Raw genomic sequence first — 22,504 nt, forward strand, 5'->3', positions numbered from 1 at the left:
GTCCCTTCATTGTCACTGGGTCAAAATCCTGGAGCTCCCTCACTTACAGCACTGTGGATGTACCTACACCACAGGGACTGCAGTAGTTTACCACAATCACCTCAAGGGCAATTAGGGGTGGCCAATTAATGCTGGCCCAGCCAGAAACGCCCACATCCCGCAAATGAATAAAACAAACAATAAAAGCAAGGTTAACTAAACAATAATTTTGTAGGCAACTTATACTTTAAACGACAGAAATGAACTTACTGTTTTACTTTTAACAGTTGAAAATCCCATAATGCTGCTATACTTGACACTCCCTTAAGTAAAGATTCAATTCGCCTGGAACCAGTCCAAAGTGATTCTTGGGCCTTGTGTTTACTTCCATTCCTTTCCTTTTCCAGCCTGGTAACTTTTAACTCCAGAATTGTCTCTTGGTGAGGGTTTTCTGGGACATTTCCCCTGTAGCTGAAGTAAGGTGAATCTTCCAGCCTCATTTTAAATTCTCTGACTTGGTGTTTTCAGTCTGAGTGTGAGCTCCCATCCACATTGCTGCTCAGTGAACCATAGAGATTTGCTGCCTCTACCTGCTCCCTCTCTCAGATCCTGGCAGACTCAACTGTCTATGAAATTCAGGGATATCTTTTAGGAGAACCTTGTAATCCAACCCTACATTGGTTTCCTATGTACCCTTCCCCTCTCAAAGCCTATCTCCATGGCAATGTGAATCATATGAGCCTGGTATCCAGGTAGGCATACTGATTAGCTATCCTTCAGACTCTTAATTTCATTCTATCTGGAAATTAAATACAATTAAAGTAAACTATTTTTAAAAACTGACATTCTTAACACCTTCCTTTGGAGACTAACTGTCTAACCACTGTCAGCACAGTTGCTTCTTCCATTGTCTACAAGTGTGAATAGCTTGCACTTTCCAGTAAAACAACCCCCCTTAACCTTTATAAGCCATCCAATTTTGTTGTCAGTGGAATTTAGAACATGTCTGATGACCCCTTCATTCCTTCATTTTGCAGTCCCAAAACATAATCTGATAAAACCCCACATTTGTAACACAACCTAGCAAGGTATCAGAGCTGGAGGTAATAGGAGTGAGCAGAGCAGTTGTGGTAACGGGTGACAGTTTGGAGAGTTTTACAAACTGGGTCTAGTCAAACAAAAGGTGTGTCTGCTCCCAGGGTTGGGGTTGATAATCTGATGTTCCAGGTTGACCGAATGTGAGACAGAGATGGTGAGGAACCAGTTGTTGTCAATGTCACTTTAAGTGTGGCTATTCACTCTATATTTAGGGTATTAAGTGTGAAGCTAAATGTCCAATACACAAGATGAGCTTGGAGAGGGCATTTGGAAGATAGAATTAGAGAAACAAGTTCAGAATAATGGCCAGGCATAAGCTGAGGGGCGGTTTGGTCTGGTGGGCTAGGGTGAGAGAAGTGGCTGAGGCAGCTGAACATGTGGTCTCAATCTTAGTGACAAAGAAGTCCATGAGATCCTCACACTTGTTATTGGAGTGGAGGATGGAGGAGACAGGGGGAAGTGGATTTTAAGAAGACCATATGTAGTGGAGAACAGAAGCTCGGAGTTATATTGGCATTCCTAGGAGTTGTGTTTTGGTGGTGAGAGCCACAATGCTACTGTGGTGGTTTGGGGAGGGTAATTGTAGGATGTATAGCCAGGATAGAAGGCCTCACTAAAGGGGAAGATGTCATCAGTGCTCAGCTGTGAGGTTGGTGCCATCATCAAATAAGCTCATGAAGTGCACAAGTTAACAGACATTTTGGAGGTAGATGTGGAGAGGGGTGATAATAGCTGATCTGCTGGCAAAGTCCACAGGGTCAGTATTGGGAGGGATGAGCGGGATGGGAAGGAGGTAAGAAAGGTTAACCCCAGTGAACCTATTGGGTGGCAAGGTCATCAAGAGATTAGGATGGGGCAGTTGGGGGTTGCTGCTCATAAGTAGGCAATGATGGGCCCTTTGTGGATGCCAGGAGAGGCACAGAGGCAAACTGTAGGCCTATTTAAAAGGGAATCTAGCCTGGGACGGCAGCAGGAGAGTAAGAAAGTCAAGGAGTAGAGAATGATTGGCATAGAGATTTGGGAGGGTAGAGTACTCTCAAGAGGGGAGAAATGAAAGGCAGCTCAATAATAGGAGGGAGGGGTCTAGGAGTAATAAAACGAAGAAAAATGGAGAAATAGAAATGAAGGGCTCAAGTCCAAAGCAGCAGCCAAAACACACAGACAAATACATCGAGGGAAACACAAATTAAATAATAAAAATAAAAAACTACGGATGCTGGAAATCCAACACAAAAACAGAATTACCTGGAAAAACTCAGCAGGTCTGGCAGCATCAGCGGAGAAGAAAAGAGTTGACATTTTGAGTCCTCATGACCCTTCAACAGAACTGAGTGAATCTAAAGAGAGGGGTGAAATATAAGCTGGTTTAAGGTGGGGGGGGGGGTGGGGGGAGAGAAGGGGGGGTTGCTGGTGTGGTTGTAGGGACAAGCAAGCAGTGATAGGAGCAGATAATCAAAAGATGTCACAGACAAAAGAACACGGAGGCATTGATGGTGGTGATATTATCTAAATGAATGTGCTAATTAAATAAGCCTGGTTACATAATGGGGAAATAGAGAGGTGAGGAGTGGAGGGCAGCCAGAGTTAAAGTCTGAGGTTTTGTGATGGGATGAAGTTGATAAGGTAGGATGGGACCAGTTTGGAGCATTGATAAATTATGTTTACACAAAGACAGGTGCGGAGGGTAAAATAAACCTATTTGGAGGGTAGAATATTGGAGGATGCACTGCTCAAGGCATTTCAATGAGAATAAAGAGCCAGGAGGTGGACAGAATTAATTGAGGGACGGAAAAATGGTGACAAAGTTGCAGGTCACCATAATATTCAGAGATGACAGAGATATGGTCTACAGCCAGGGGGTAGTGAATTTCTGGTCAGAAACAGAGCATAGCTGAAGCTGGAAAAGTAGTAGGACAGGCATTAGTTCAGCAGGTAATAGCAACAGTAAGAAGCAGGAAGCTAGACAAAGTTCCTTTAAAATTATGCAGTTGAATAGCAGATCAGGAGCACAACAACTGAGTCTTCGGGTGCAGTTAAGTGCAAAACATGCACTTGACATCCAGGAGTTTGGAAGCCAAATTTGAACATAGATCCAATGCTGACTGACAAAAAGAAAGGGCAGGTGATGGGCATTTGGGCCAGGTAACTTTAAACTAGCAGATAGCACCTGGAAGGACAAGTGTAGCAGGCACATGGGAACACCACCATGTGAAAGTCCGCTTGAAACCACACATCATCCTGACTTGGAAGTATATTGCCATTCTTTCACTGTCAATTAGTCAAAATCCCAAAACTCCCTCCCTAACAGTACTCTGGTTATAGTTACACCACATGGGCTCTTCTCCGTGGATTGTCACCTTGATGTGGTGGAGAGGCTTGTGTGTTCCAATGATCTCTTGAGCTATAAAAGCAAAATACTGTGGATGTTGGAAATCTGAAATAAAAACAGAAAATGCTAGAAAAACTCAGCAGGTCTAACAGCATCTGTGGAGAGAAAAAAAAGAGTTAATGTTTTGAGTCCATATGACTCTTCTTCAGAGCTAAAGAGAAGTAAAAATGTAATGAAATTTATACTGTTTAAGGGGGGTGCGGAGCAGGTGAAGCTGGATAGAAGGCCAGTGATAGGTGGAGGCAAAGGAGAGATTGACAAAGATATCATGCACAAAAGGACAAAGGATTGTTAATGATAGTAGTATTGGCTAAAGGAGGTGCTAAGGTGACATTAAGGTAAGAAAGCAGAATGTGATAATGGCAGAAGAAGGGTAAGCATTCTGTAAAGAACAACATGAACAAGTGACAGACGGCCCTTGTGGGGCTGGGGTGGGAGGAGGGGACAGTGGTGAGAAAAAAGATTGAAAATAGGATAAAAGTTGGGGATAAAACAATGAATAAAAATGAAAATAAGTAAAAATAAAAATAAGTGGATAAAAAATAAAAATTAACATTAAGAAATGAGAACGAATATTGAAAAAAGGGGGTGAGGATGGAGGAGAGAATTCAAGATCTGAAGTTGTTGAACTCAATGTTAAGTCCGGAAGGCTATAAAGTGCCAAATGAGATGAGGTGCTGTTCCTCCAGTTTGTGTTGAGCTTCACTGGAACATTGCAGCAGGCCAAGGACAGACGTGTGAGCATTAGAGCAGGATGGGGTGTTGAAATGGCAAGCGACAGGAAAGTCTGGGTCATGCTTGTGGATAGACCAAAGGTGTTCTGCAAAGCAGTCACCCAGTCTGCATTTGGTCTCTCCAATGTAGAGGAAACTGCATTTGGAGCAGCGAATGCAATAGATCAAATGGAAAGAGGTGCAAGTGAAGCTTACTTGAGCTGCAACCATCCAGGAAGATGGACAGTATTCCATCACACTCCTGACTTGTGCCTTGTAGATGGTGGACAGGCTCTGGGGAGTCAGAGGAGTTACTTGCCACAGCATTCCCGGCCTCTGAGCTGCTGTTGTAGTCACAGTTTTTATTTGGCTGGTCCAGTTCAGTTTGTGGTCAGTGGTAACCTTCAAGTTCTTGGTGGGGGATTCAGTGATGCCAATGCCTTGGTTAGATTCTCTCTTGTTGGAGGTGGTCATTGCCTGGCACATAAGTGGCAGATAATATTTGTGGTGCATATCTGGCCAAGCCTGAATGCTGTGCAGGACTTGCTGCACGTGGACACGGACAGCTTCGTATCTAAGGAGTCTTGAATTATACTGAACACTCTGCAATCATCAGTGAATACCCCCAGTTCTGACCTTATGTTAGAGGGAAGGTATTTGGTGAAGTAGCTGAAAATAGTTGGGCCTAGGACACTACCCTGAGGAACTCCTGTAGTGATATTTAGCAGCTGTGATGATTGGCCTCCAACAACAACAGATGTCTTCCTTTGTGCTGAGTATGACTCCAATGAATGGAGAGTTTTCCCCTGATTCCCATTTACTTCAATTTTACTGGGGCACCTTGATGCCACACTGGATCAAAAGTTGTCAGGGGCAGTCACTCTTACCTCACTTCTGAAATTCAGTTCTTTTGTCCATGGTTAGTCCAAGGCTGTAAAGAGGTCTGGAGTCAATTGGCCATGGTGGAACCCAAACTCGGCATCAGTGAGTAGGTTATTGCTCAGTAAGTGCTTAATAGCACTGCTGACAACATCTTCCATCTCTTTGCTGATGATTGAGAATAGACTGATAGGGTGGTAATTGGCCAGATTGGATTTGTCACCCATTTTGTGGTCAGGGCATATCCAGGCAATTTTCCACATTGTTGTAGCCATACGAGAACAGCTTGGCTAGGAGCGCAGCTAGTTCTGGAGCACAAGTCTTCAGTACTATAGATGGGATGTTGCTAGGACCTTTGTTGTATTCAGTGCCTTCATGAGAAAAGGTCTTCATAGCAAAGGTGCCCCTAGATAGCAGTGATCATAATATGATTGAATTTCACATTCAGTTTGAGAGAAGAGAGTGGGTCTAAGACTAGTGTTTTAAACTTAAGTAAGGGCAACTATGAGGGTATGAAGGCAGAGCTGGTTAAAGTAAACTGGGAAATTAGGTTAAGGGGTAGGTCAGTAGAGATGCAGTGGCAGACATTTTTCTTTTTTTATTCATTCAGGGCATGTGGGTGTCGCTGGCTTGGCCAGCATTCATTGCCTAACCTTAATTGCCCTTGAGAAAGTCGTGGTGAGCTGCTTTCTTGAACCACTGCAGTTCATGTGGTGTAGATACACCCACAGTGCTGTTAGGGAGGGAATTCCAAGACTTTGACCAGTGACAGTGAAGAAACGGAGATATATTTCCAAGTCAGGATGGTGAATGGCTTGGAGAGGAACTTCCAGGTGGTGGTGTTCCCACGTGTCTTGCCCTTGTCCTTCTAGATGGAAGCAGTCATGGGTTTGGAAGGTGCTGTCTAAGAAGCCTTGGTGAGTTTCTGCAGTGCATCTTGTAGATGGTACACACTGCTGCCACTGTTTGTCAGTTTAAGGAAATATTTAATAAAACTCAGCAATAATGCATTCTAATAAGAAAGAAAAACTCTAGGGGAAGGACGCACCATCTATGGCTAACTAAAGATGTTAAAAATAGTATCAAAATTAAAGAAAATGCATAGAATTCAGTGAAGATTAGTGAAAGGTCAGACGATTGGACAGAATATAACAACACAAAAGATTGATAAGAAGAATAAGGAGGGGGAAATTAGAGTACAAGAGAAAGCTAGCGAGAAATATAAAAACAGATCGTACAGTTTCTATTTGTATTTGAAAAGGAAAAGTATAATTAAAGTGAGCAATGGTCCTCAAGAGTGTGAGTCTGAGGATTGATAATGAAAAATAAGGAAATAGTAGAAGCAGTGAACAGATGTTTTGCATCTGTCTTCACTGTAGAGGATATAAATAACATCCCAGGAATAATTGTGCATCAAGAGGTGAAAGAGAGGGAGGAACTTAAAACAATTACAACTACCAGGTAAAGGGTACTGAGAAAATTATTAAAGCTGAAAGCTGGCAAGTTCCCAGATTCAGATGGACTTCCTCCTAAGATCTTAATAGAAGTGGCTGCTGAGATAGTAGATGCAATGGTTTTAATTTTTCAAAATTCCCTAGATCCTGGAAAGGTCCCAACAGATTGGAAAATAGTGAATGTAACTCCTCTGTTCAACAAGGGAGGGAGGGAGACAGAAAGCAGGAATCTACAGGCCAGTTAGCTTAAGATTTGTCACAGGGAAAATGCTGGTATCTATTAAGGAGGTTATAATGTGGCACTTAGAAAATCTTAATGAGGCAGAGTCAACATGGTTTTGTGAAAGGGAAATTGTGTTTGACTAATTTATTGGAATTTTTTGACAAAGTCACAAGCAACATAGATAAAGGGGAACTTGTGGATGTAGTGTACTTAAATGCCCAGAAGGTATTTGACAAGGCGTCACCAAGAGTTCATTGTGTAGGGGGTAACATATTAGAAAGGATAGAGACTTAATTAGCTAACAGAAAAGAGAGAGTAGGCATAAATAGGTCATTTTTGGATTGGCAAGATGTAACAAGTGGAGTACCATAAGGATCAGTGCTGGGGTCTCAAATATTTACAACCTGCATCAATGACTTGGATGACAGACCAAATGTACGCTTGTCAAATTTGCTGATGACACAAAGATAGGTAGGAAATAAGTTGTGAAGAAGACATAATGAATCTACACAGCAATGTAGGTAGGTTAAGTGAGTGGTCAAAAATTTGGCAGCTGGAGAATATATGGGAAATGTGAATTTGTCCACTTTGGCAGGAAGAATAGAAGAGAACATAAGAGGGACAAGAATGGACAATTTGGCCCCTCAAGCCTGCTCTGCCATTCAATAAGATCATGGCTGATCTTCTTGTGTTTCAAATTCCACATTCCCATCTACCCCGGATAACCTTTGATTCCCTTGCCTAACAAAAATCTATCTACCTCTGCCTTAGAAATATTCAATGACCCTGTCTCCACCGCCTTCTGAGGCAGAGTTCCAAAGTCGCACAAACCTCTGAGAGAAAAAATTTCTCCTCATCTTTGTCCTAAATGGATGACCCCTAATTTTAAAACAGTGCCTCCTAGTTCTGGACTCATCCACAAGAGGAAATATCCTTTTGACGTCCACATTGTCAAAGCTATTCAGGATCTTGTATACTTCAATCAAATCGCCCCTCACTCTTCTAAACCCCAGTGGAAACAAGCCCAGTCTGTCCAATCTTTCCTCATAAGACAACCCACTCATTCCAGGTATCAATCTAGTAAAACAAAAACAGAATTACCTGGAAAAACTCAGCAGGTCTGGCAGCATCGGTGGAGAAGAAAAGAGTTGACGTTTCGAGTCCTCATGACCCTTCAACAGGGTCATGAGTTTTTCCAGGTAATTCTATTTTTGTTTTGGATTTCCAGCATCCGCAGTTTTTTGTTTTTATCAATCTAGTAAACCTCTTCTGAACTGCCTTCCATGCATTTACATCCTTCCTTAAATAAGGAGACCACAACTGCACACAGTATTCAAAGTGTGGTTTCACCAATGCTTTGTATAACTGAAGCATAACATCCCTACTTTTACGTTCAATCCCTCTCATAATAAAGGATAGAATTCCATTAGCCTACTTAATTATTTGCTGTACCTGCATACTAGCTTTTTGTGACTCAAGTACTAGAACACTTAGGTCCCTCTGCACCTCAGAATTATGCAGCCATTCTCCATTTAAGTAATATTCTGCTTTTTTGTTCTTCCTGTCAAAGTGAACAACTTCACATTTTCCCACATTAAACTCCATTTGCCAGATCTTTGCCCATTTACTCAACCTATCTATATCCATCTACAACCTCATGTCCTCTCCACAACATACTTTCATACCCATCTTTGTGTTATCTTTAAACTTAGCTACCATGTCTTTGCTCCCCTTATCTAAGTCATTGATGTAAATCGTAAAAAGTTGAGGCCCCAGTACAGACCCCTGTAGGAATCCACTCTTCACATCCTGCCAATCCAAAAAAGACCCATTTATGCATACTCTCTGTTTTCTGGCAGGTAGCCAATTATCTATCCATGCTAATATGTTACCCCCCTACACAATGCGCTTTTATTTTCCAGAATAACCCTGATGTGGCACTTTATCAAATGCCTTCTGGAAATTCAAGTACATAATGTCTACAGGCACCCCTTTATCTAAAGCACATGTTACTTCTTCAATAAACTCCAGTAAATTAGTTAAACATGATTTTCCTTTCACAAAACCATGCTGACTCTCCCGATTGCCTTGAGCTCTTCTAAGTGCCCAGTTATAATCTCCTTAATGATCGATTCTAACCATTTCCCCACAATAGACGTCAAGCTAACTGGCCTATAGTTTCCTGTTTTATGCCTCCCTCCCTTCTTGAATAGAGGGGTTATATTTGCTACTTTCAAGTCTGTTGGAACATTTCCAGAATCTAGTGAATTTTGGAAAATTAACACCAGTGCATTGACTACCTCACTAGCCACCTCTTTCAAGACCCTAGGATAAAGTCCATTGGGACCCGGACACTTGCCAGCCTGCAGCTCCATCAATTTGCTTAGTACCGTTTCCCTAGTGATTTCAATTTCACCAAGTTCCTCTTTCCCTTTCACCTCCTGATTTGCAGCTATTACTGGAATGTTTTTTGTATCCTCTATAGTGAACACATAAGCAAAATATTTGTTCATTTCTTCTGCTATTTGCTTATAACCTACTATTTACTCCCCAATGTCACTCTCCAGAGTACCAACACTCACTTTACTTACTCTTTTTCATTTTAAATACCTATAGAAATTCTTGCTATCTGTTTTTACATTTCTAGCTAGCTTCCTCTCATACTCTAATTTCTTTCTTCTGGTTAACCTTTTAGTCATTCTCTGCCATTCTTTATATTCTGACCAATCATCTGTCCCGCCACTCATCTCTGCAGAGTTGTATGTTTTTTCCTTAAGTTTGATGCTTTCCTTAACTTTAGTTAACCACGGATCGTAGGTCCTCCCCTTAGAATTTTTCTTTATAGTAGGAATGTACTTATTCTGAAAACTCTGAAATATCCCCTTAAATGTCTGCCGCTGCTTTTCGATTGAACTATCCTTTAGCTTAGTTTCCCAGTTCACTTCAGCTAGCTCAGCCTTCATCCCCACATAGTTGCCCTTATTTAAGTTTAAAATACTAGTTTTGGACCCACTCTTCTCCCTTTCAAACTGGATGTAAAATTCAATCATATTTTAGTCACTGCTACCTAGGGGTGCCTTTACTCTGAGGTCATTAATTAATCCTGTTACATTACACAATACCAAGTCTAATATAACCTGCTCTCTGGTTGGTTCCAGAATATGCTGCTCCAAGAAACTATCTTGAAAGCATTCTAAGAGCTCCTCATCCAGTCTACTACTGCCAATTTGATTTTTCCAGTTTAAATGTAGATTAAAATCACCTGTGATCACTGCCATCCCTTTATCACAAGCACACAATATCTTCTCTTGAATACTTTGTCCTACACTATGGCTACTATTAGGGAGCCTGTAGACCACTCCCACTAGTGACTTCTTTCCCCTACTATTTCTCACCTCCACCCAAACTGATTCTACATCCAGATCTCCTGAACCAAGGTCATCTCTGACTATTGCACCAATGCCCTCTTTGATTAACAGTGCTACCACTCCACCTTTACCTAACTTCCTATTCATCTTGAATGTCATGTACCCCTCAATATTCAGGACCCAACCTTTGTCATCCTGCAGCCATGTCTCCGTAATTGCTATCAGATCATATTTATTTACTTTAATGTGTACCATCAATTCATTTACTTTGTTATGAATGCTACAGACATTCAGATAGGGAGCCTTCAGTTTTGTCTTTTTGTTACCTTTGTAGCATCTAGCCTTGACTTATGATGTATTCTTAGGTTTTTTCTCTTTGTCCCTTCCTGCCATTCTCTGACCCTCTTCTCATATTACTATTTTGCTCTCCTGTCTTGACTCTACACCTTGAATTGCTACATCTACCCAAACTTGATCCCTCACCCCTCTTGTTTAGTTTAAAGCCCTCCGCAGCATATTATTTCAATGTGGAAAGAATGCAGAAATATGAGATAGAGGGATCTGGGTGTCCTGGTACAATCGCAAAAAGTGAGTATGCAGGTGATTAGGAAGGCAAATGGAATTTAATTGTTTATTGCAAGGGAATTGGAATATAAAAGTTGGGGTATTTGTTACAGTCATACAGGGCATTGACTACATCTTGGATAGTTTGGGTCTTATTTAAGAAAGGGGATAATTGCACTAAAAGCAATTCAAGTAAGGTTTACTTGACTGATTTTTGGGATGAGGGGATGATCTTATGAGGAAAGGCTCAGCAGGTTGGACTTCTAACCACCTGTTGGACTGGGGTTGATCCCCCGGCTAGATGGCAATGGTAGAATGAGGTCATGAATTACAGATTGTGGTTGAATACAATTTTGTTGCTGCTGCTGGCCCACACCACCACATAGATGCCTAGTTTTGAGCTGCTAGATTTGTTCCAAGTCTATCCAATTTAACGCAGTGGTAGTGCCACACAACACAATGGGAATGTGAAGATGGGACGTCATCTCCACAAGAAATGCTTGTTCTCTACCAATTGTTATGGAAAGATGCATCTGTGACATGTAGATGGGTAGGAATAGTGTCAAGTAGGTTCTTCCCTCTTGTTGGTTCTCTCGTCACCTGCCACAGGTCTAGAGTGGCAGATGTGTCCTTCAGGGCTAGACCATCTCGATCAGCAGTGGAGCCACTCTTGTTGATGGACATTGAAGCCTCCAGCCAGAGTACATTTTATGCCCTTGCCAACCTGAATGCCAGTGGTGTTTAACATGGCAGAGCACTGATTCATCAGCTGGGGGAGGGGAGTAGGTGGTAATCAGCAGATTTCCTTGCCTGTGCTTGACCTGGTACACAAGACTTCATTGGTTCCAGTGTCAATGTTGAGGACGCCTAGGGCCACTCTCTCACAACTGTGCGCTGCTGTGCTGCCACCTCTGGAGGTCTGTCCTGCCAGAGAGACAGGATATATCCAGGAATAGTGATGGAAAAGTCTGGGGGGCATTGACTGTAAGGTATGATTGCGTCAGTATGACTATGTCAGGCACTTTGGACACCAGAGATATCATGGCTTGTGTAAGAACGTAGTGATCCACCTTTTGGATAATGTCAGAACTGCCCAGTTCTTCATCAGTTTGGGGGTGCTGTGATCAGTTTAGGCATTTTCACACTGTGAGAAAGTTTCAAAAAGTACAGCAAAAATCAAAACTTCCCCAAAGCTACAAAAACACTTGCTCACTTGTGCACCCTCTAATTCTCATGCACATTCTCACACACACATACATCATCATGTCACCCACACACATTCTCACTTAACATTTCACAAACACACCCCTTCACGCTTACGTGCTAATGTGCAATCATTCTCATGAACACCCTCATTTACCTGTACAGACTCACTGCAGCCTCACGCACACAAGGCTTGTATTTATATAGTGCCTTTCACAAGCTCATGATCAAAGCATTTACATCCAATGAAGTACTTTTGAAGTGTAATGACTGTTATAATATGGAAAACAATGGTAACTAATCTGTGCACAAACAGCAATGCGAGATTGGTCATGGTGGTTGAGGGATAAATACTGGCCATTACATCATTACTCCACTGCTGCTCTTCAAAGTAGTGCCACTGGATCTTTTATATCCACCTGAGAGAGCAGGGGAGGCTTTGGTTTAACACCTCATCCATAAGATGGCACCCTTCAACAGTGCAAACTACCATTGTACTGCACAGCAATCAGCTAGAATTATTGTGCTTTGATCACTGTTGGAGGTGCCATCTCTCATTAAACCCCATTTGCTCTCTTAGGTGGACATAAAAGATTCCATGGTATTGTTTCAAAGAGCATGGGAGGTATCCCTGGTGTCTTGGCCAATATTGATCCCTTTGTCAAGATCACAGAAAAATTTCACCCCTCTCCTTATATTCACTCAGTTCTGTGGAATGGTCATGAGGACTCGAAACGTCAACTCTTTTCTTCTCCGCCGATGCTGCCAGACCTGCTGAGTTTTTCCAGGTAATTCTGTTTTTGTTTTGGATTTCCAGCATCCACAGTTTTTTTGTTTTTATCTCTGTGTTTAATTGACTACCACTCCTCTTCAAGAAATGCCTTGAAGAAGTTTTGTTCCTCTCTGTGACAAGATTTCCGTATCTCTCTTTTGCCTTTTTCACCTTCATTGCTTTCCATTTCTCTTCTGGTGTTTGACAAGGTGTTTACTAAAACCCGCTTTCACAGCCATATCTCCTTTCTCAGTGACTGTCTCCGTCTCCGATTTACCCCATGTGGATTTCAACTGAAATTCCGTCCCTCTTGTTTTGAAACCACCCAGGATTACTTGTATCTCCGGGACATAAAAAGTTTCTTGGACTGCTGTTCCCGTCACGTTCTGAGACCCATACTCAGTGCCATGTGCCGCCATATGAACACACTCGACCTCTCCCTCCAGCAGCACCGCCGTACCCTTTTTCAAAGCTGCGCGTGCCCCCAGTTTCATTTTATTCTTCGTCTCATCTGACGCGTCAACAAGAAACTTTTTCTCTTTCTCTCAAGTGCTAAGGAACACAAGCTCCAACAACTCATCGACACCAACACCCATCCAGGACCCTCCACCCCTGCCTGTCCCTCCGTCCTCACCCCATCTTCCAATCCCAGCCCCCGCCGTATATTCATTATACCTCTCCGATGCTGAATGTTCAGTGCTCAGCAAAGGACTTAGTTTCATACCCTTATGCCCTCATCTCAATGAATTTCGGGATCGGCACGATGCTGAACTCTTCTTCCGCCGCCTTCGTCTCCGTGCTCACTTTTTTGGGCAGGAATCCTCTCCCTGTTCAACGGATCCTTTTACTCACCTCCAATATTCTCCCTCCACCTGGACCCCTCCCTCTAGATTCTTACCTTCTCTTGATTTTTTCATTGAGAACTGTCGGCATGACATTAGTCGTCTCAATTTCTCTGCTCCTCTCACCCATTCTAATCTGTCTCTCTTTGAACTTACTGCACTCCGTTCTCTCAGGTCCAACCCCGACATTGTCATCAAACCAGCTGACAAGGGTGGTACTGTTGTTGTCTGGCGCACTGACCTCTACCTCGCGGAGGCTGAGCGTCAACTAGCAGACACTTCCTCCTACCTCTCCCTGGACCATGACCCCACCACTGAACATGAAGCCATTGTTTCCAGGACTATCACTGACTTCATCTCCTCTGGAGATCTTTCTCCCACAGCTTCCAACCTGATAGTCGCCCAACCTTGGATGGCCCGCTTCTACCTGCTACCCAAAATTCACAAACAGAACTGTCCTGATCGTGTCAGCCTGCTCCTGCCCCACGGAACTCATTTCTCGTTATCTTGACTCCCTTCTCTCTCCCTTGTCCAGTCCATTCCCACCTACATCCGTGATTACTTTGACACCTTACGTCACATCAACAATTTCCAGTTCCCTGGCACCAACCGCTTCCTCTTCACCATGGACGTCCAATCCCTCTACACCTCCAATCCCCACCAGGATGGTCTGAGGGCCCTTAGCTTCTTCCTCGAACAGAGGTCCGAACAATCCCCATCCACCACTACTCTCCTCCATCAGGCTGAACTTGTTCTCACACTGAACAATTTCTCCTTTAACTCCTCTCACTTCCACCAAATAAAAGGTGTGGCTATGGATACCTGCATGGGCCCCAGCTATCCCTGTCTCTTTATGGGGTATGTGGAACATTCCTTGTTGCAGTCCTACTCCGGCCCCATTCCACAACTCTTTCTCCGTTACATTGATGATTACTTCGGTGTTGCTTCATGCTCTCATCGGGACTTGAAAAAATGTATTAATTTTGCTTCCAATCTCCACCCCTCCATCATTTTCACATGGTCCATCTCTGACACTTCCCTTCCTTGACCTCTCTGTCTCAATCTCTGGTGATAGACTGTCCACCAATATCCATTACAAGCCTACCGACTCCCTCAGCTACCTCGACTACAGCTCCTCACACCCCACTTCCTGTAAGGACTCCATCCCATTCTCTCAGTTCCTTCGCCTCCGTCGCATCTGTTCTGATGATGCTACCTTCAAAAATAGTTCCTCTGACATGTTCTCCTTCTTTCTTAACTGCGATTTTCCACCCACGGTCGTTGACAGGGCCCTCAACCGTGTCCAGCCCATCTCCTGCGCATCCGCCCTCACGTCTTCTCCTCCCTCCCAGAAACACTTATCACCCCACCAGCCTCCTCATTCAAAGGATCATCCTCCACCATTTCTGCCAACTCCAGCATGCCACCACCAAACACATCTTCCCTTCACCCCCCCTGGCGGCATTCCGTAGGGATCGTTCCCTCTGGGACACCCTGGTCCACTCCTCCATCACTCCCTACTCCTCAACCCCCACCTATGGCACATCCCCATGCATACGCAAAAGATGCAACACCTGCCCCTTCACTTCCTCTCTCCTCACCGTCCAAGGGCCCAAACACTCCTTTCAAGTGAAGCAGCATTTCACTTGCATTTCCCCCAACTTAGTCTACTGCATTCATTGCTCCCAATGCGGTCTCCTCTACATTGGAGAGACCAAACCTAAACTGGGTGACCGCTTTGCAGAACACCTGCGGTCTGTCAGCAAGAATGACCCAAACATCCCTGTCGCTTGCCATTTTAACACTCCACCCTGCTCTCTTGCCCACGTCTGTCCTTGGCTTGCTGCATTGTTCCAGTGAAGCCCAACGCAAACTGGAGGAACAGCATCTCATCTTCCGATTAGGCGCTATACAGCCTTCCGGACTGAATATTGAATTCAACAACTTTAGATCTTGAACTCCCCCCTCCATCCCCACCCCTTTTCTGTTTCTTCCTCCTTGTTTTTTCCAATAATTTATAGATTTTTCTTTTCCCACCTATTTCCATTATTTTTAAATCTTTTATGCCCTGCTAGTCTTTCCAATCCACCCCTAGAGCTGTACCTCGAGTGCCCTATCATCCATTCTTAATTAGCACATTCGTTTAGATATCACCACCTTCAACACCTGTGTTCTTTTGTCTGTGATATCTTTTGATTATCTGCACCTATCACTGCTTGCTTGTCCCTACAACCACACACCGCCCCCCCCTTAAACCAGCTTATATTTCACCCCTCTCCTTCTATTCACTCAGTTCTGTTGAAGGGTCACGAGGACTCGAAACGTCAACTCTTTTCTTCTCTGACGATGCTGCCAGACCTGCTGAGTTTTTCCAGGTAATTCTGTTTTTGTTTTGGATTTCCAGCATCCGCAGTTTTTTTGTTTTTATCTTTTGTTTTTATCACAGGAAAATTAGCTGGTCATTATCACATTAATGTTTGTGGGAGCTGGTTGTGCGCAAAGTGGTTGCCATGCTTCCTACATTACAACAGTGATTATACTTCAAAAAATACTTAATTATCTGTAAAGCACTTTGGCATATCTGGTTGTTGTGAAAAGTGCTACATAAATACAAGTCTTTAAGTCACCGGAGTGGGATTTGCACCTAGCACCCTTTGATTTAGAGGCAAAAGGGCTAGCTACTGACCCATTGCTGACACCTGTTCCCGCAATTTTTTTTTAATGAAGGTTCCAAAAGTAATATTTTAATATATATTTTATTAAATTTCAGTTATCTCTTTGTCTAAGCACAATACAGGATCCTGTATGGAGACCACAATGTTCAGACTCTAATAGAAACCCCAAATTCTACATGGTTACTGTATTTTACAATCTGGACTCTCACCCATCTTTATACAGGAATTGTAAATTGAGATTATGTACAAAGAATTATCTTCTTCATATTTCAAATAAAAGCATTTTCAAAGTTAAAAGCTTGGGGCAAAAGCAAAGCAGATTTTTAAATGTGGGAAGAAACAAAAATGTTTGTCACTTCTTTTCAAACTAAACAGTCCTGAACAGAGGATTTTAGAAATCCAAAATGAAAGGCTCAATTTATCACAACTTTTTTTCACACAAAATATAGAACAAGAAATTGCTTTGCCTGCCCCACCTTGCTGCTGTCAGATCCCTGAAATCATTCTCACATTCAACAAGAAAATGACCCAGCAATGATCTCTGGGATCACTAATTGGGTACTGCATATTTTTTGTTAATTAGCTTGTCAAGTAGCTGCAGTTCTTTTTAACCTTCATCAGTAAGTTCTACAGAGAAAGGGGGGCTATAGACTGAATCTCCCTGGATTGTATGAATGGGGAGTACAGACAGGGTCTCCTTGGAAAGGGAGCTACACTCTCCCTCAGATCTACTTTTGTTCAAATGATTCTCATCAGCATTTCTGCCACTGCGGACAGGTAAAGAGAGATAGTCCCAATCTGGATTGAGCATGACGGAGACAGATGAGTGTTGGGCAAATGATGATTGTACTTAGAGAAGGCTGAGGATGAAGCTGTTGTAGGTAAATACCTCATGATATATTCATTACTCCTTCTCCCCAAAGTGTCTGATCCTAAATATGAAACAGTGAACCTTCCATCATATCAGATACAACTCTGATGTTGGTCAGCAGAATCACAAGTGTCCTCACTTTTCCATTTTTGCAGATCTCACATCGCTCTACCATGAGGTACCAAACAATGCAGAGGTCAGTTGTGGAAATTACACAGGGTGTTGCAAATGAGTAGTGCACTGCCCATTCACACCAGGAACTGAGTCGCAATCCTGCTGAGTCTCTCCTCTCAGCTTCCTCTACCAGTCTGAAATGAAATGTGTTTCTTCTCTGTCCAGTGCCAACCAAATATAATCATCAACAAAATAAAACCGAAATACTATTGCCCAATAGCCAAGTGGCTTCAAATGGCTGGTGGGGGGAAACAGGAATGTGATATTGGGGTGGTTGGTGAATGATGTACATTATCTCAAATGGAGAATTCATGTCATTGTAAAACATAGAATAAACATTAATTTGTATGTAACCTACACTGCATCTACCCTGCGAGTGTTTGATGGGACAGTACAGTGGCAGCTTTACTTCGTACCTAATCCATGATGTACTGGCCCTGGGAACTTCAATTGGAAAAAAGTGAAGGAAGCTCTACCCGGCACCTGACTCTTGTTATAATTGATCTAGCATGGGCTATATGAGGTTACAGGAGTGAAATCCCCATGACAAACACTTCATTTAAAAAAAGCCTTAATTTAAAAGTAATGACATTAGTTTGGGAAAACTATTGACCACAAAAAGGTGATACTTGAGGTCCTATCTCCATGAGGGCAACTCACCGCACGAGCTCGCAGTGCCCCACCGCACGAGCCCGCAGTGCCCCACCACACGAGCCTGCAGTGCCCCACAGGGACTGTAGAGGAGGGTTTGATATTGGAAGTCCCCTGACATTGCTAGACCCCATTATTCAGTGAAGTTGCTGATTTGGCGCAGGGGAAAAATTTACAAATCCTGGTGAATTTTGGTAAAAAAGGTCATAAACTGTACATGTTGGAAATATACATCAGCTCTGAATCTACATCCAGGGCAGCCTTATGCGTGGGTGATAATGTTTTGTGGAGGGGGGCTGTCCCATTTGATTCAGTAATTAATTGATCTTTTTACACACAGATCACATGCAGCTGTTCGAACAGCAAATTGCCCTGCAATTACTTTGAACAGATCCGCCCTCCCTCCCTACTCCCAAACCCTTCCAAAGTGTTCCAAGGCAGCCAGTTTTTTTGACTGACAACTACAGGCGGCACAATGTGCACCCCCAGCAGGAATGTGGATCAGACTAGTAAGTGCATGAGTGGCAGCTGGGAGGTGGGTTTGGTGTGAGCTGGGAGCCAGGAATGAAGTGTGGTTGCCACAAATGCAAGTTCACCCAAGGCACCATTTTCCCTAATGCTGGCTCCGTCTACCTCGAAAATAAAATACAGTTGAATATTTCAGGGGCATACCATTAATTGGACAACCTGTGGGCATTTTCAACATGCTCTGGTTTTATCCTAGTGCATTCTACATGAACCAACCTGGTAACTGAGTGAGTACTGAGTGAAACAAGGCTTGAAAGAGGCAGCCTCTTCAGCTGTATGGTACTGAGGCCCATTTACAGGGAGTAAAATGTCTTTACTCCACTGCACCACCCATCCTTAATGAAATACCCCTTAATTTAGAAGATTTCATTCTCAGACTATTCAGCTTTTTTAGTCTCCAGAAGACATTCAAATGCTGATATTGAGAACATCAGTTCCTTTTTAGAACAGGAAGTGTCCTTGCCTACATTGCTTCACATCAAAGTTGAAATATTCAGCTGTGTTTTAAGGGCAGTGTCTTTCCACAATGAAAGTAGCACAAGCACATCTCAGACCTTGCAGGATCTGAAACTATAAGGCCTCAGCAAAATATCATTCGGGTCTCTTTTAGGTTTAGTCTGGGCATTCTAGAAATTTTGAACTGTAAATGTTGGCAGTTAACAGCTAAAAATGAGTATATATAACAAAATTTGATCAGGGATCTGACAGCACAGGGACTAAAGGCAACATTACAGAACTTAGGATACTCTGACAGTAAGACAGAACAAGCGTGAGCTGCAAAATTTACAAAAACTGTTCAAAACAGTCAAAGGCAAAGTGCGATTTGGACAGACAGTGAACAAATGACAGCAAGAGAAAGCACGAGCTGTGAAATAGATTCTAGCATCAATATTCCTAAATTGGCAACACAATATTAACACTAAACAGGATAAGAATGTCTTTATCGTTTGTAATTGGAAACCATATATTTAAGCAGTCTAGACATATCTGAATGCGATCTCGACCCCTCAGTCTGAGTCACAGGAGCAAATGCTCAACAGTTTAATACATCCCCAAAATATGGATTTTTCTGCATTTGAGACAGATTTGTTGTGAGAGACAATTGGCTGTCTGTCAAAGATATGACTAAGATTCTACTTGCTGTAGTACAGGATAGAGAAGATCACCTTTTGAGCCGCCCCACTTTGAACTTTAGAACTTGTGGCAGTCTCTGCTTCTTGCTTCCCTCGCACCCTTCAACTGTCCAAGGCTGAACAGACATGGTTATGAAGCCTTAATTGCAGTGTGTTGGCGATGGGCGCAATATAGCGACACCCTTCAGTGTACCACTGGCTCACTGACATTGTTTTTTTTTTCCCGAATAGATAGCAAATACACGTGGATACACAACAATTTGTAAATATCATTCGACCTGTACACTGATATCTAGGAAGCTGTTGCATAAATAGAACAAGGATTAAACTATGTACAGCTGTACATCACTAACAGCAGAATCAAAGCTACAACACTGTTAAAATAATCTCACAGCTGTGTTGTTTCTGTGCAGACACCCATGAGAGCTGGAAGTCCCTCCTCTCCCTGGTCAGCAGCTGCTCCTCACCACCTCTTTCATCATGACCCAAGAAAAAGGGGTGCGGGAGTGAGCAGTCTGGGATAAGTATGGGTCAGCCCAGCCCTGCTGCACACAACCATCACAGCTGCCTCTGTAAACACAGTGAACATATACCACCTGCCAAGCCCTGTTCCTTATTGCATAAGTTAATATAGAACTAAGTACACAAACACATCCCTCATTGTCCTACTGCTGCCCCTATTTTGAAGGGCTCTAGTAATTTTAAAGGAACATTAATACTCTCATTGAGAGCTGCTCAGTGAACAACCACACACAATCCTGTACCGTTAACCCTCTCTTGTTCACAAGTGCAAGTGGCTGCAGTTTTCCTCAACAAAATTGGCTTCAGATTGCTGCAGCAGTGCTGACCCATCGAAAATCAGACCTGAGCAAAGATTATTCCCATGTCAATTTGTAAACAGCAGGCTGTCCTTATTTTTTAGCCTATATTTTCTGTAAAGTATTCGGTTTAAGGTGAGAGCCTTTATACATTCCCCTTTCTGGAGATGCCTCGATTCCCACTCTGGGATTGCTGTCCCACACCATCCAATGCGTTCCTTACTAATTTAGCTTGATCCTCCCGCTGTCCTGCACTGATTCTGTACTAACACCAAACAATGAGGAAACTGCAGAGGTTGCCAACAGCAGTTATAAGACATTTCACAAGGTCTATAATAAAGGCGGCTGAAATGACTGACCGTCGACCAACATCCTTTCTCCAAGAACAGGCAACTAATCCGATGGATTTGACTTAAGCTTTGCTGGAGCTTTTAAACCATTTTGATGAAAGAGGTTTTTAGGCTCTGGTATTTGGGCAATGAGTTGCTGATCTAGAATATCAACTCTAGTCTCAGGAATTTGGCCACAAAAGTTCTACTGAAAATGGCAACAGAATTAAACACACAAATTAGTTCAGAGACAAGAGCAGAGGAAACTGTGTGTGTGAAAGGCCCTGAGCAAGAAAGGGTTTCACTTTTGCTTTATACTCATTCTAACTTGCAACCTTCTTTTGTGGTGATGTGTGCAACAAGCTCTCTCTGTCCCCACCAACTCTCCAGAGCATCTGCTGATTCTTAAACAGAAGATCACCAACAAATGCACAAGTACACCAATGCTGGATACAGGCAGCAAGACATCCAATCACCATCCTCCATTTCTTCTGGACTCTGCAATTGAGTGGCCGAGAAATCACAAGTTTCCATAATACTCTGGTTCTTGTGTTTTTGATACACCAGTTGTTGTCCGTTAATGACAGAGATCCAGTTGATGAGCTCTATACCCAGAAGTACACAGGCAATGCCTGCAGTACAAATGCTCACGCATCAGACAAGCAGCTCTGTATTTTATCAATCCACTGCTGGGCACTCTGGCTGTCTTGGGCACAGAAGTTGTAAACTCTTTTTGTTGTCTTCAGCTACAAAGTAAAAATATTTAACAGTCAGTTTTGGTTTGCACACAACCCATAACTGTAACATTTGAAACTTGGGGGGATTTGCCAATAGAGACTCACATCAAAGAAGGCTTTGTCCTCGATGTTTTTGGGGGCTCCCAGCGTTGCTGTTCCCAGAGTGACAGATTCCACCTCTGTGAGGTCCACAATCCCCTTCACATCAGTGTCTGATTTACTGTCGTAATATCTCAACTGAAAAAGATAGCACAAGAATTCTAGAATGTTCCCAGTCAAGCAGCACAGCATTGAATCCTGTCCTTGTTTGTAGATGCCATCTCTCCTCTACTGAATCTCAGGAGTCACACAAACCACACCCCAAGTGAGGTGGGGTTGGGGCAGATGACCCAGGCATTCTCCAACCGGGCCGTGTTTGAACCCTCCACCCAGGCTGCATTTCATAAAATCTTATACAAAGGGAGGCAATTCAGCCCATTGTCTTGCTAGCTCTTTGAAAGAGCTGTTCAATTTTGTCCCACTATCCAGCCTTTCCCCATAGTTCTGCAAAATTATTCCTCTTCAAGAATGCCCATCCAATTTTAAAAGTTCCTATGGAAACTGATTCCATCACCTTTTCAGGTCGTGCATTCCAAATCTACCAACTCTCTGTATGAAGAAACTCTCATCCTTCCTCTGCTTTTTCCAATTATTTTAAATCTGTGACATCTTGTTATTGATCCACTTGCCAAAAGGAACAGTTTCTCCCTGATATCAAAACTTCTCAATTTTGAATACCTCTGCTAGATCTCTCAACATTCTCTGCACTAGAATAAACATCTCAGCTTCTCTAATCTCCCTACATAACACAACATCCTGGTATCATCCTGGTAAACCTCTCCAGGGGCTTTACATACTTCCTGAAGTGTGGTGTCCACAATTGTTTATAATATTCCAGTTGACATAACCAGAGATTTGGAAAGTTTTAGCAGGACTTCCTTGTTTTTGTACTCAAGATCCCATTTACAAAGCTAAGTATTCCATAGATTTTAACTGTCTCATCAATTGCTCTGCTACCTTCAAAGATTTATTATCCCCCAGGTCCTTCTGTTCTTGCAAACCCCT

General features: G+C 42.9%; 1 protein-coding gene across 4 annotated transcripts in view; it reads right to left on the reverse strand.

The window, feature by feature from the left end:
- Positions 1-16,224: 16,224 nt before the first annotated feature.
- The window catches only part of sbf1 (SET binding factor 1), a 181,898-nt gene continuing 175,618 nt past the window's right edge, over positions 16,225-22,504 (reverse strand). For all 4 annotated transcript variants that reach the window (XM_041202231.1, XM_041202233.1, XM_041202232.1 and 1 more), the window contains 2 exons: positions 21,506-21,637; positions 16,225-21,409 (listed from right to left, as the gene is read on the reverse strand). In XM_041202231.1, coding sequence (XP_041058165.1) covers positions 21,311-21,409; positions 21,506-21,637 — 231 coding nt within the window. In that variant the 3' untranslated portion in view covers positions 16,225-21,310. The remainder of the gene's footprint in view (positions 21,410-21,505; positions 21,638-22,504) is intronic.

Source organism: Carcharodon carcharias, chromosome 13 (genome assembly GCF_017639515.1).
Source record: "Carcharodon carcharias isolate sCarCar2 chromosome 13, sCarCar2.pri, whole genome shotgun sequence".
NCBI lineage: Eukaryota > Metazoa > Chordata > Chondrichthyes > Lamniformes > Lamnidae > Carcharodon > Carcharodon carcharias.